Source organism: Peromyscus maniculatus, chromosome 17 (genome assembly GCF_049852395.1).
Source record: "Peromyscus maniculatus bairdii isolate BWxNUB_F1_BW_parent chromosome 17, HU_Pman_BW_mat_3.1, whole genome shotgun sequence".
NCBI lineage: Eukaryota > Metazoa > Chordata > Mammalia > Rodentia > Cricetidae > Peromyscus > Peromyscus maniculatus.
This window is the reverse complement of record NC_134868.1, coordinates 36,719,497-36,731,841: the sequence shown is the minus strand read 5'-3', so window position 1 is coordinate 36,731,841 and position 12,345 is coordinate 36,719,497. Positions and strand designations below refer to the sequence as shown.

The 12,345-nt window shown below is 46.5% G+C and overlaps 1 protein-coding gene across 1 annotated transcript in view; it reads right to left on the bottom strand.

Annotated features, from left to right (window-relative positions):
• The window catches only part of Lonrf1 (LON peptidase N-terminal domain and ring finger 1), a 34,361-nt gene extending 24,555 nt beyond the window's left edge, over positions 1 to 9,806 (bottom strand). Inside the window, exon 1 of the mRNA XM_076553518.1 lies at positions 9,052 to 9,806. Coding sequence (XP_076409633.1) covers positions 9,052 to 9,754 — 703 coding nt within the window. The 5' untranslated portion in view covers positions 9,755 to 9,806. The remainder of the gene's footprint in view (positions 1 to 9,051) is intronic.
• Between the last annotated feature and the right edge of the window lie 2,539 nt (positions 9,807 to 12,345).

Here is a 12,345-nt window from a genome sequence, read left to right as displayed (position 1 = left end):
ATAAAGCTTGGTGCTGTAGGGCTTGCCCGCGCGCATGAGACCCTGGCTGTAACCCATGCAACTTGCCCACGCTGATAATGACAGACTCAAGATTCTCAACCCGGTGTTCATGCTGTTCACCTCCACACAGCTAGTAATGAGAAATGAGCACAGGACTGACGCATGGACCACGTGGCGGGCTAGGCTGATTTCGTCGTCCGTCACTCTGTGTGCACAGATTTGGAAAGCAGCTCCACGTTGAGATAAGGGACGTCTCCGTCTCTTACTCTGTGTCCTGAGTGTTTTGTGATCTAAGGGAAACACTAAACCCTGAGGAGCCCTCTGAACTCCTCGGTCAAGTTCTCATTTCCCCTTGCACTTGGAACTGCCGTCATTAGACAGAGCAGCTGAAGAAACTAGGTGGGCTGCCCACGCACACCATGCACTGAAGGGGTTCTCCAGTCATGGTTCCTCATCACCGTGTCTATCCTCAGAGATCTACAACATTAGTGAGAATCTTAAAAGTTGTTTCTTTAATCCACCTTAGAGTTTTTTTTTTTTTTTTTTTTTTTTTTGGCCATAGTGCAAAAGTTCTAAAATGCATACTGAGAAATTAAAAAATAAAGAAAGTTAGGAATTAAGCTGGATAGGGTGGTACATGTTATGACTTTGGCATGTGGGTAGGTTGAGGCAGGATAGGAAACTTGAGGCCAGCCTGTACTAATTGTGTTCAAGGTTAGCTTACATGATACAGTAAGAACCCACCTCAAAAGAAAAGATATGTCTGTGTGTATATATGTATACATGCATATATATGTGTATGTGTGTGTATATATATGTATTCCCCTCTCATTCCCCATCATCTCTAAATAGCCAGTATCTGTACATCAAAAGACAAAATCGAGGTACACTAGCTGAAAGCTTTATTCTAGGGGAAGAAGAGCAAGCTGAGGTGGAGGCGGCAGCGGAGGCAGGTGGTACCCTGGGCAACCAGGAAACTAGCGACAGGCGAGCTCCTCTTCCAGCTGTTCCAGCAGCAGTGATGGACTAAGGATCGCACGCCTCCATCATCACCAACAACTCAGACTATTCTCTCCTCCAGAAAACCGTCAGGGACAGGTAGGGATGAAGTGTTCTGAGCTGTCCCATGTGGGACTTTGGGAATCCACATCTGCACCAGCCAGGAGTCTCACCATCGGCTCAGTTACACGAGTTTTAGTTGAACCCGTCTTCAAACTCCCCAAGGTGCACAGACACCATCATCACTGCACACTGCCAGTGGAGTTCTCCTCCTACCCAGCTGTGACCTGATCATGGATCACAACAAGCACGAGTCTATATGGAGGCAGAGACGGTTTCTTCAACAAAGACAGGAGTCATGACCACAGGAACCATGACAATGGAAACCATACAGAAACTAGTAAAGACAGAGAGTGCCTGTCACCTCAGCGTAAGTGTCAAAAAAAAAAAAAAAAAAAAAAAAAAAAAATTGTTTGACAGCCACTTCAGGTCCTGGAACTAAAGTGGTCTGAAATATTTTTGAAAATCTATAAAGAAGAGCTTTACAATTTGCCATGTTCCTTTACACAAACTTTAAAATCCACATCTAGTTTTATACAGAAATGAGAAGTGTGGTTCCAGTTTAGTTACACTGATAACCTCTCAGTGCTGAGATCCATCCATCTATCTGTCCATCCATCTGTCCTCCGTCCATCTGTGTGTCTGTGTAGTATCAATCTCGCACTGAACCTGGAGGTCACCAATTCAGCTCACCAGCAAGCACTGTGGAGTCCTCCTTCTTTCTCCCCAGCCTTGGGATTGCAGGCAGACGCTAATATGCTCAGCTTTTTCCATGGGTACTGGGCAGAGAACTCAGGTCTCCGCGCTTGTGTGGCAAGAACTGTACATAATGCCTCATTTCCCCAGCCCCATCTGTGGGTTTTATGAAGAGAGAAAGGTTTCCATAATAGGAAGTGCCACAATTCTTAACAATTTCTGACAGCTTCGGATGGGCGAAATGTATAGATTAGCTGTATTATAGAATAAGTATTTTAAATACAGTATCTATTATACTGAAAGAAATCTCTTGCCAGTGTGTCATTTTGGAGTGCTTGAAAGAAAACATCCAAGTTGAAAGGGATATGCATGTCCTGGTAATCAGAAAATATGCTTTTTCAGTGATTCATTTTTATTAGCATTTTGAGAAAACTTATTGGTTGCATTTAGGGATAAACCGTATTATTTACCTCAAAAGTATAGGTTCTGTAAAAGGTTTTAATGATTTTTAAAACTCTAATTGAACACACAGGTCAAAATCTAAGCATGTTACTCTGTCCTAAAATTTCAGAAGTTTTTCATTAAACCACATTTGATGTATGGCTGCACCCACTGGATATTTATTACCTATCTCTACATGTTCACCTGTGCATTAAGATTAGTGTTGCAATTATTTTTCAAGGAGAACAAAATGTCAATGCATAGTCAGATAAAACTCTGAATCAGTTTTACTAAAAGTATTCTTTTTGAGGTAAAGACTCACGAAGCCATATAATGGGGAGACAATGCCCTACCTGTATGTCTTTTTTTTTTTTTTTTTTTTTTTTTTTTTTTTTTTTTTTTTTTTTTTTTTTTGGTTTTTTTCGAGACAGGGTTTCTCTGTGTAGCTTTGCGCCTTTCCTGGAACTCACTTGGTAGCCCAGGCTGGCCTCGAACTCACAGAGATTCGCCTGCCTCTGCCTCCCGGGTGCTGGGATTAAAGGCGTGCGCCACCACCGCCCGGCTTCTACCTGTATGTCTTATGCCACGTTAAAATTGACATTTCAATCAGAAGAGATCTGCATTTCTCACGGCAATCCCATAGAGTTTAAATATCACCTCGCTGTGTAGACCAGTCCACTTAGGCATGTACATTGACTAGGAAGAGACAGGCTAATGATACACCCTCAGGCGATGCAGGACTCTTAGCAATAAGTTCCTACATTGGGTGTGTGCAAAAAATGTCCTCGTTGATGGCCTTATTATTTCTTCCTTATTTATATATTAAACTATCAAAATATCCAATGACTAACAAAAAAAAAAACTTTCCCATTATTTTTTGAGTAGTCACAGGTAAGGAGAAAGATCCCAACTGAGGTGGGGATCCCAAGATGTGGGTTCAGGTTCCCTTCAGGCAGCTTAACTCTTTGGCTCTCTGTTCCCCGACCTAGAAAGTGCTTCTCTATAAAACAGTTCTATCGGCAGGCATGGTAATACACGCCTTTACGCCAGCACTCAGGAGGCAGAGCAGGATTATCTCTGGGAGTTTGAGGCAAGCCTAGTCTACAATGTGAGTTCCAGGACAGCTAGGGATGTTACACAAAGACAGCCTGTCTTAAAAAAAAAAAACAAAAAAAAAAACCAAAAAACAAAAAACTTTTATCTTAAAATCACTAAAAAATTGAATAAAATAACAAATGAAGGAAAAAACTAGACGGGCCTGGCACGCAAGTGTTCAAGCAGTACCAAGAGTGTCAATGACATGGCGACAATTTCAGAATGTCATCAAAGCAGCTGATTGACTCTTGATGTGTTTTAGAAGAGGGTGCTCCACCTTGTCATTTACCCACATAAATCTCAGATGAGAAGATAAACATCTTTGGGGATCAGGAATGGAGACAGGACACCACAGCTGTCCAAAGAGCGCTGGGGAGAAGAAGAGTTAAACAAAGCTACTGTCTTGCAGATCAGAGTGTTCGGAGCGAATTCATTTTCCGTAACAACTCAATTCCATTTCTGAAAAATACCTCATAATAAAAGAAATGGAAAACTATACCATGTTATCTAAAATGTTACTTGAGGAGGTTGGAGAGATGGCTCAGTAGTTAAGAGCACTTGCTATTTTTGCAGAGGACCCAGGTTCGATTCCCAGCACCCATACTGGGCACTCACTAATAGCCTGTAACTCCAGCTCCAGGGAACCTGACATCTCTTCTGGCCTCTGCAGGCACTGGTACACACATGGTGTGTGTGTGTGTATATGTGTGTGTGTGTGTGTGTGTGTGTATGTGTATGTGTGTGTGTATATACATATATATGTATGTATATGTATATATATGAGAGACATGCATTTACACACACAAATTTTAAAAATAACAAATCACGCCGGGCGGTGGTGGCAGCACACGCCTTTAATCCCAGCACTCGGGAGGCAGAGCCAGGCAGATCTCTGTGAGTTCGACGCCAGCCTGGGCTACCAAGTGAGTCCCAGGAAAGGCGTAAAGCTACACAGAGAAACCCTGTCTCGAAAAACCAAAAATAATAATAATAATAATAATAAATCACTAAAAAATGAAATATTTTAAATTAAATAGAAACAATTTTGAATAAATAAAGTTACTGTACAAATCTAAGGTAACTATTTTGGTATACTTTTCATTATTTGATGACTAAGTGACAGATAAAATATGGAAAGTACTTATTTAAAACAGGACACTTAAAAGGTATTTATAGGGCCAGGCTTTTCCATCTTCTACAACAAAAAGACTATTATATCAGTCTTTTTAGTAACACAAAGGTCTTTTTTGTAAAGATCTTTCAAGCTCCTCATTAACTAAATGACTGTAGTATCAATTAATTAGAAGTCCATAATTAACAAATTCAATTCTTAAAAATATTTTTGAATAAATATCATTTTGCTACAATTAAATAAACCAATAATACAAACTCTGCAATGACAGGGACTTTATTTTATTCTTTTTTTTTTTTTTTTTTTGGTTTTTCGAGACAGGGTTTCTCTGTGTAGCTTTGTGCCTTTCCTGGATCTCGCTCTGTAGACCAGGCTGGCCTTGAACTCACAAAGATCCGCCTGCCTCTGCCTCCCGAGTGCTGGGATTAAAGGCGTGCGCCACCACCGCCCGGCTTATTTTATTCTTTATTGTATTTCCAGAACCTAAACCATATAGCATATGTTCCTGCCATATCAAAGATACTCCGTAAATACTTGTTGAATGAACGGTATGGAGAATTAATATTCCTTATATGCTAATACTTCAATCTACTCCATCTGCAGGGGCAAGTCACCTGGTTTCTGCTTAGTTCTAACTTGACTATTGGTCTTAGACACCATCTGCAACTCGGGCTTTCTTTCCCCAGCCCATGAACTAGAAACACTGATGCTTGCCTTTCAGTTCACACGGGTTTTGTGGGGTTCAGCTAAGATGATGGGAATGAAAATATTCTGTGAACTATAAGAAGCACATATCTGCCCGTGTTCTTTGTGCAACAAGGATATAAATATGTTTAGAATAAATTAAAATGCAATCATTTGAAACTGGTTGAATTGTGGAAGATTGCAATTCTCTTTAAACATATTCAGAATGTATTTAATTTTATCAATCTTTTTATAACTAAAACTTTGTAGTACCTTTTGTTTCCCCAAACTGATATAGCAGGCTGCTACTAACTGGCATGTATACTCTACAATCAGGATTTCACTTTTATTTGGTAATAATGTATATAGAAACTGGAATTGAGCATGAAACCACAAGGCTTAGATTTCAGTTTCAGCGAATTCACTAACAATAACAAAGCATTCGCATTGTGAAACTGTCTATGGTTTTCTGGGAATTTACTGTGCGAGGCACTTTTTTGAAGCAGTTCACATGTTTCAATCAATTGATTCTCACAGCATCCCTCTGGAAGAGAGACCACGCTCACGTTTTAGACAAGGAAACCAGAGCACAGAGAGGTCAGGCCACATACCCAGGCCACACAGTAGGTAGAGGCTGTATCAGGACTCAGTTAGGTAGTCTGCTTCCAGCGTGCATTGTCATTAGTCATAAAACATCTCTAGCTTTAGAGGCCTCAACTTCCTTCTGAAGGCTCTCTGGAGGATCCATTCACACATATAAAACTACTGAGAGTCAAGAACTATATAATTAATATTAAAGACAAAAATCTGGGCAGGTAAGAGAGCTCAGCCAGTAAAAACATTTGCTGCCAAGCCATTCCCAGGTCCAACGTGGAGGAAGAGAAGCGAGTCCCACAAGTTGTCCTCTGGCTTCCACACACACCCCATGGCATGTATGTGTGCACATGCAATAAAGTAAATAAATGAAAACATTTAAAAAAAAAAACTCAAAAAATGTCCCCCTTCCTTTAACAATTTAAATAAAAGCGCACACTGGATTTTTTTAAAAAGCCAGTTCAAATTGTCTGTTACACTGTTCTGTCTTCATTTGGCGAGTGGGGACCTAGGAAAGAGGGGAGGTCAGTGTGAAACTCCAGTATGAAAAGACAGCAGCACTCTACAGTGGGATCAGTTCAAAAGACTTGAGTATAAAGATTCAAAGCAGCAAAGACTTTTACGTAAGCTCCCTGAATACTAAGAGGAAAGTTATGAAACATCTGAGAGTTAATACCAAAAGATCAATGGATTAAATGTTATCTAAATATATTTCAATGCAACAGAACCTTATGTAATCTCAATGGGACTTCTGATTTTTTGGCAAGGGTTTCCAAGCTTGCTTTTTCTGTCGACAGGGACAAGTTCGGTTGTGTGTGGGCCAACTGCAGACTGGATTATTTTTTTCTAATAGTATTTGTTCCATTCTCAGAAACACGAAAAATTACAGCAAAGGATTTTTTTCCCATTATCAACAATGACAGGACCATTAATAACTATAATTGGGACAATTATAAATACATTTCAAATGCTGACCTAGCTAATTCACCAACTCCAAGAAAAAGTTAACCCTGGCAACTGTGCAGACGGATGTACGAGGCTAGCAGCTAGCAAACTGTGGTGGGTAGTTTGTTTTGAAGGCCGGGAATGCAGAGCAGAATAATACACATGCCAGGCGAGCACTCTACCCCTGAGCTACACGCCCACTCTTTTTAATGCCCGTAAATTATGAAACATAAATTTGCCATCTACCAACTAAAATGTTTTCTCTAATTGTTCTCCTATCTCACATGAAGAATTCAAAAGATAAAAATGTTATTCCCATTAATATCATTGAGATACATATTCAGGTGTAGAATTACTGATTCTTGAGAAACCTACAAATTAGGGGGGAAAATAATAAACCAATAAGCCAACAAAGTGAAAGGCAAGAGACCTGATTTCTAGTCCTGCAAAAGTGTGGTCACATAGCTTGTAGGCAAATTCTACACGGGGTCTGTGAAGCTCAGAAACAAGAGTTCATCACTCGCGGCTTTTTCTATTAAAGATAATGTCCTGGTCTAAGCCCTAGAATCTTAATATTGGGCAGTAGTAAGTTCCTACTTAGGAAATGAACTCATTATTCTCCCATGACAGGACCTGAATTGATCAGATCAAATAACTACATCAGAAGTTAATAAAATATTGCTTCAAGTTTCACTCTCAATTATATACTAATGACAAAAAAAACCTTTCATTGGAAATATGCATTAAATTTTGGTGAACTATAGAGATAGGTGAACCCCAGTCAACACATAAAAATGGAGGGTCTGAGCTGCCTATACAAGCCACCACCCAGGTGACTGTGGACAAGTCAGTTGTCCCAGCTCTGCTTCCTCATTAAGGTCAAACCACAGCCTGTTACTGGATGACTGGAACAGCCACGTCCAGCTTCCCCACTCGACTTTATTCACCCAGGTAGCTAGTCACCCCCACCAGAACCGGGGCTTCCAAAGCTTTCTTTTGTTCTGGATTTATCACTCCAGTTTCTTAGCGCCTGCTCCTCATGGAGATCCTGGAAGAAAATGAAAACATGCCATATTTGTGCTCTAAAGTCTAGGGGTATAACTGAAGCTACTTGTTCAATATGACTAAAAGACTCACGAGATGATAAACAGTTTATAACTTACCTAAAACCTAAAATCAGCTCATATTTCCAGGGTCACTGATTTCCTGGGAGCTATTCCCATAAGTAATTTCTTGTAACAGGCAAGAGATACAAAGTATACCCAACACCAGGTGACTAACGATGATACTGTAGCCGTTTGGGCCTGATTAGTTTTTCATGTAGGAGGCTGTGAGTCTCGGAATGTTCAGCAGCATCCTTAGAAGGGCTTTAGATGTCTGTACTGACACGACCCCCACAAGGGGTGGCCATCCAAAGATGTCTCTAGATGCTTTTCTAGATAAGGTCCCCTGATATAAAATCCCCAGGCGGTGAGCCCCCGCACCCTCACCCTCACTCCGATTCCCCGGCCCGGTACTGAATAACCGAATTCAAAGACCTAAAGAGAAACTTCGTGGTTTTGCTAAGTTTGCATGACCCTTTTTCGCAGCAGCCTAAAGTCATCTCAAGAAAAACGCTGAGCGGGAGACGAGGACAAGGCTGCTGCTTCTTGGAGACGAAAATATAAACAAAAGACAGACAAAGCTTCCCTTCACAGGTCGACTGTGAGTAAGGCAAACTCTTGATGGGAGGCAACCTCTCCACCAACACCAGGGGGTATGTGGGAGCACGCCCAGCGGTCTATGGAAGCGGGATCTGAGATAGGCAGGTGGCGGTTCCAGGAGCAAGCGATCCCGCAGGCGCTTTCAGGTACGAGTTGTTGACCACCTCGTGGGCAGCCGGCCACCAACTCCGAGGAGCCCGGCCGCCGCTTGGGCCTCCGGGTGCCGGTGCCCGCGCCGAGCTCCCGCCACGCCCACCGAACGTCACCCGTTACACAACGCCCCCCCACCCAGCTTATGCAATTCTGCCCTCCCGTGGCTTCCAATTGCCCCGGTGACTTTAGTGCAAGACCAAGGTAGACGCGGTACCCCCGAGCCCCGCCTCGTCCGGGGTGTGTGTGTGTGTGTGTGTGATGCTCGCCCCACCCCGGGCCGGGGGGTTTTCCCCGGACAGCGCGCAGCGGGAAACCCGAGGCCCCCACCCACCCACCCCGCGCCCGGGGCTCCGCGGCCCGGGTCCCCGCTCCGCGCGCGCACGAGGGAACCTCGCGTCCGCGCCCCTCCCCGCGCCGCGTCACTCGCGGCTCCCAGGCGATCCCCACCGTGACCGAAGCACCCCGGGGCGCCGCCCCCTCCCACACCCGCGATCCCCGCTCGCCCGGCCCGCACCGCACCGCACCGCACCGCAAAGCCCCGCGCGTCACCTGCTCGCAGGGCGTCGCAGGCGGCGGCCAGGGCCTCCCGGTAGCGCCCTTGGTGGAGCAGCTCCCCGAGGCGGCCGGCCGCCCGCGCGCGCTCGCGCTGGCCCGGGAACCACTTCTCCGCCAGGTGGTTGAGCACGACGCTGGTTCGGAAGTCGGCGATGGCGGCGGCCAGGGGCGGCGGCCGCGGGGTCCCCTCGGCGGCGGCGGCGGCGGCGGCGGCGGGGGGCGGCAGGCGGTCCCGGCACAGGCGGCAGCGGGCTCGCAGTTCCCTCCGCAGGCAACGGCGGCAGTAGCTGTGGCCGCACGGCACGGTCACCGGCTCGCTCAGGAAGCCCCGGCAGCCCAGGCAGCTGAGCAGCCCGGCCGCGCCCGCCGCGGGCGCCGCGCTCCAGCGCAGCCCGTGGCGGAGCCGGTAGCTGAACACCAAGCAGTCCACGAGCGACCCGAGGCGCTCGGGCCTGGCCGGGGCCCCGCGGCGCAGCGCGGCCGCGAACGCCTCCAGCGCTCCCTTCAGGTGGCCGCCCAGCGCCAGCAGCTCGCCCCGGCGGAGCAGCAGCTCCCAGCGCCCCGGCTCCGCGCCCGCGCGCTCCAGCCGCTCGCCGCCGCCGCCGCCCACTTCCCACGGCCCGGTCCGGCTCCGCGCTCCGCCGGCCGCCTCCCGATTCCCGCCGGGGGACGCCCTCGCCACGGCCGGAGACGACATGGCCCGCGCAGGGCTGCTCCGCCACCGCCGCCCGCCGCCACGGTCCGGGAACCTCCGGGGCGCGCGGCTCCGCACGCGGCCGGCGAGCAGGGGGGCGTGGCGCGCGGACATGGCGGGGCGGCGCGCGCCCGGGGAGCCCCGGGGGGCGGGGCCTGGGCGCGCGGGGCGGGGCCTGGCGAGGCGGAGCGGGGCGGGGCGGGGCTTGGCCGCGGGGCCCGGCCTCCCGACACGCGGCCGGCCACCCAGTTCCCGGGAGCTGCGGGCCCACCGGTCCCGCCCTCGCTCAGCCCCTCCTGGAGAGGGATGAGAGATCAGATGATCCCCAGCGGGGATCTAATTGGCTTCTCCGACAAGGAGGGCCTGGCTCGTGACTGAACAAAGCCCGGAGTCTCCCTGGCGGCCTGCCCGCGGACACCTCCCCGTAGCCCTGGCCAGTCCCCAGGCTTGTAAGGTGGGCGTCTGCGCACCCGCAGCACTGTGGCCCCAAACCTGCTGCACCTGAGTGGGGACGTCGGCCCCTCCTCGCGGTAGAAGGAAGCCTTGGGTGGCTCTGGATGCCCTGGGTTACTGCTGATAAGAACTGGCAGAGGAACCTAGGAGTGCACGGTGGGATGACTTTGAGACTCAATCTGAAATCGGCCAACTTAACACACACACACACACACACACACACACACACACACACACACACACTTCTTCCCAGCACACGCAGTTTTTCCTGGTGCTAGGTTAGTGCTGACTTCTGTTGAAAGTTCAGGGAGAGTATGACCGACAGGAATGAACTGTCCTAATGAAGCCCGATACTTTGTATGTGACCTTTAAATTTAAATTAAAAAGTGCGATACACCAAAACCATAATGGTTAAACAAACAAACCCAAAAATGTTAAACAAACCCAAAAATGCACTTAAGAGAGTGAAAGTCCCCAGGTTCCTCAGGTGCGCTCCACATCCTACGTATCACACTAATCCACAGTTGGTTAAAGTTCTTTTGAATGAGAACACGGGAAAAAACATATTCTCCCGATGGTGGAAACCAGATCACTACAATGTAAGCAGTCTGCGGCTTTGTCGACAGAAGACGGTTTGGCTCATATATAATGGGTTCTAGTCCCTTTAAATGTGACAGCAGCGAGTTTAATACTCTCAATGGAAATATTTATAGATTTGATTACAGGGTACTGGATTGTAAATGTAGGAAGGGATTTGAAGCTTTTGGTTCCTTTTCAGATACTTGGTAACAGGAAGGGAAATATATTTGTACAAAAAACCCACAGTCAATTTTATAAGGAGATTTTAAGATCTTCTCACTGTGGCGGTATCATATACAATGTTTGGTAAACTATTACCTTTCTTTGAAATTTTTTACTTGAGATTTTCAAAATAAAGCAAGTCGATAGTCATGCTGTCGGGAATTAGCTAACAATTGAGGATGCCCCTGTTAACACAGAGCAGGTAAGGAAGGTTCCAAAGTGTCTTCCTGCTTGCTACACAATGAGCAAACTCTATCTTCAGAAACAATAGATGGGACAGGAAGAAAGAGGCAGAGAAAGAAGGGTTAAGAACAGTCCCAGGCTCCTACTCCAGCATTGATGCAGACTTTCATGTTGTCTCTGAAATAAGCTACAGCCAGGCAAAGAGCACGTCATCATCTGTGGTGGGGAGCACAGGAATCGTTCATGAGCAGAACCTTAAATCTGAGTGACCATGGCAGAGCAATTGTGTCTACGTTATTTGTGTGCTCTGGGATCAAGCCCAGGACCTCCTGCCTGCTAGGCAAGCCCCCAGGCATGGAACCACAGCCCAGGCAGAACAATGGTTTTAATTAGATGCTTAGGTATTCACTTAAGACTTTAAAATCTAACCAGTATAGCAAACACACACACACACACACAATTCACTTTTATGCTTCATTCTTATCCCCAGCAGTTTTCAAAATGTGCCCTAGCAAACATTTCATTAAGTGCATTCATGATTAGACAGAGTATAATAAATTGATACGCATGTATTTCTTTTCAGATACAGTTTAAATCAGGTCGGTTATGAAATTTCTCTCCAAAGGAAAAATGGGTGCTTCGGAAAATGAAATGAAGAATCACTCTGTCCTTTGGAGTTTCTTTCCCTAGTGAATAAGACAGATACACCTGATGATGCTGGCATGAAATGAAGTGGTACAATTATGATAAGGTTTGGGGGGAGGGGACGGTAGGAGGAACCACATCCTGTTCTCTGTGGCATTTGTGAATGGTTATAATTCATGTTTGCTGGTTTATACATTTACATAACCTGTTCCCTCTCATTTATGTAACTTATTTATGTAAGAGGCAGTACTTCCACTGTGGCCTTTGTATGCAGCACAATTTCCCTGGGAATCAGGAAGCCTGAACACAGTAACCACCGGCTTGTAATAGGTCACTCTTCCGCCTTCCTGTGCCACCAGAAAGGGTCTGCCCTTGGATGTAATTGCCTCTTACACTCAAAGGAGAGAGAAATGAGTAGCTTCGTTCGTTTTCTAAAATCTAGCCTTTGGTCTCTGACTCATCCAGAAGTCTGTGATGAAAAAGAGGGCATCCTGCAAGCCAGCCCCTGGGCA